Here is a 2,528-nt window from a genome sequence, read left to right as displayed (position 1 = left end):
ATCAAACCACAGCAGTCTGAGCCTGACTGCTTTGTTGAAGCAGCCACTTAAAGAACTGAGCTAAGGGGCAGGCCCCCAGGGAACTTATTCTTAAAAGGCACTATCTCATAGAAAAAGCAGCTTTTAACCTTCAAGGGGATGAATACTTTTGATCCTTTCCCATTTTAGCACCCTGGGTTCAACTTCTTCCAGTTTTACAGTGATAGGTAGTCCTAATTCTAGTTCTGAAAAACTTAAGTATAAAATAACGTGAAAAGCAAAATAACCTTTAAAAGGGCAACTCCAGAAAACTACTACCAGCCTACTATTAAAAACTAGACTCTCAGAGTAGACATTTTTTACTCTGCAGTGCTACAGGCAGCTGCAAAACTGCCACCATCTGACAGCAGCATTCAGGCCTCTTTCCAATTTTCTAGTCTCTGCCAGAGCCTGGGGTCCACCCTGGAACTGCAGTGTGAGACACAACCTCAACAACCATAATAAGGCAAAATGTCAGTTCTGCTCTAAGTGCCAAATCAAAGACAAAAGTCTCTACTCTTGCAGAGGCTGACTGCCTGAAACAGTTCACTTGTGCTTGTCCTCCAAATTTGTTATTCCTCTGCCCTACATATGGTGGGACACCCTGAACAGCTCTCCTTGAGGTCACCAATCTCTCACTGCAGGTTTTGATGGCTTGTCTGGAATAGACCAGATTTATAAAACCTCTGGGCACAGTTCCTTGGCTACCCAGCGGGACCCTTGCTATCGCTATCAGACTACCTTGTTAAACAGACTAGGTGCCAAGTTTGTGTCCCTCTCCACTGACTTGCTCTGCTGTAAATGACAGGAGAAGTGATGTCTTTTGGGAAGGCTGCTTAGCACTGAGTTCAAAGTGTTGTTTCAAATGTATCTTAAAACTGTGCTGGTCTCATGGCAGTTACCAGTCATATGTTGACTGTTGTTAAACCGTTGAAATGTGGCTGTTTGCTTTCAAAGTTTTTTCTTTCTTTTCAAAAATGTTTTAATGATTTCAAGTATTTTGGACTTGCATAGAAAATTTTTATCTTCAAGTGTTTCACCTTAAAATGTTTCTTGAAAATTTTAATTTTTCTGTAATGCTTTCTATATACAGGTCTTATAAATTTTGCGGTGAGATTTATTATTTGATATTTTAGTAATCTTGTAACCAATGTGTTTTGTTTTCATTTGCTATGAAGTTGAAGTATAGTTGCTTTTTTTTTAAAAAAAAAAAATTATAGTTACTTTTTGATAAACAACAACAACAAAAAATCAGGAATGTGGCTATTTGAAAATATGTGCTAATACATATTAAATTTAATAAAGTCAAGAAAAGGAAGGATTAAAAGAGAAAGAAATTTCAATTTTTAAATACTGATCAAGTAATGAAGTAGTAATATATCTGCTAAAATATATCATTAAACTTCAATGGAAGAATTAATTACATTCACCTTGCTTCAGATGCAATAAACAAAAAAGAAATTATATTTACCAGGGTTTGTCTTCTCAAGTTGATACCATCGGTAAAATGCTCTTTTCTTCTGTTCACTGAGGTCTGATCCCTGCTGTAACAGCCAATGAGAGATTCGGCTCTGACTGATACCTATGTAGGAAAAAAAAAAAGCTTTTAGGGGGCACTGAAATGACAGTGAAGTTAATGAGGGTTCTAATGGTTCTTGTTTAAAGGATGGTTTATTTTTTGTGTCACTCTCTAAGGAGACAGTGCAGCTTGTGTCAGTGTCTTCTTAGTAGGCTGACTTCACTGGTTAGGCCATACTCAGAGATTAACTATTAGTGGGCAAAGCATTTTACTAACCAAGGTTTTACAGAAGCCTCTCAATTAATCTCCAAACCAGGTCCATGAATATGAGATAAATGGTGAGATTCGTAAGTAATTATTTGTCAAAAGCTTCACATGCTGTAGGTTCTATCTTTTAACAGATACTGAGTGAAAAAAGAAAACCACAGTCAGTAAGCTTTGCCATTCATGACAGATACTGACACCCTCCCTTCAAATAGGGGCTAGTTAGCTTAGCATGATAGCGTACACCTGTAATCTCAGCATTTAGGAAGCTGAGGCAGAAGACTGCTGTGAGTTTGAGGCCAAGGGGCAACAGAGTAAATTCAAGTAGCCTGGACTACATAGCAAGACACTGTCTCATTAACAATAATCTAAATACAAATAAATTAATTTTAATTTAATTTTTCTGGCACCAGCAATCAAATTCAGGACCTTGGCCTTGCCAGGCAGGTGTTTATGCTGCTGAGCTATCTCGCTGGCCTGAAATAAATTAATTTAAAAAAACTAGGAGCTAGGACAGGAGGGGTCATTGAAAATATTGTCTCCAATGAGGTTTTTGGCTTGTTAATTCATCTAGGCATTTTTAGAATCATCAGCATTAGTATAAAAAAGAACTGGCAGACTTTTAAGACATATGCTACACTGTAAACTGAAGAAATATTAGCAGCTAAAAACGCTCTTCTAACACATATACTCCCCCACAAAGGAAAAGAATATAGTGTTTGGCTAT

General features: G+C 37.3%; 1 protein-coding gene across 10 annotated transcripts in view; it reads right to left on the bottom strand.

Moving 5' to 3' along the window:
* Positions 1-2,528, bottom strand: part of Hmbox1 (homeobox containing 1) — a 236,691-nt gene that overhangs the window by 78,103 nt on the left and 156,060 nt on the right. For all 10 annotated transcript variants that reach the window (XM_023714679.1, XM_023714675.1, XM_004630703.2 and 7 more), the window contains one exon: positions 1,490-1,600. In XM_023714679.1, the coding sequence (XP_023570447.1) occupies positions 1,490-1,600 (111 nt within the window). The remainder of the gene's footprint in view (positions 1-1,489; positions 1,601-2,528) is intronic.

This window comes from Octodon degus, unplaced genomic scaffold (genome assembly GCF_000260255.1).
Source record: "Octodon degus isolate 3935 unplaced genomic scaffold, OctDeg1.0 scaffold00036, whole genome shotgun sequence".
NCBI classification, from domain to species: Eukaryota; Metazoa; Chordata; class Mammalia; order Rodentia; family Octodontidae; genus Octodon; species Octodon degus.
Note: the sequence above shows the minus strand (reverse complement) of the source record. Positions and strands in the feature narration are given on the sequence as shown.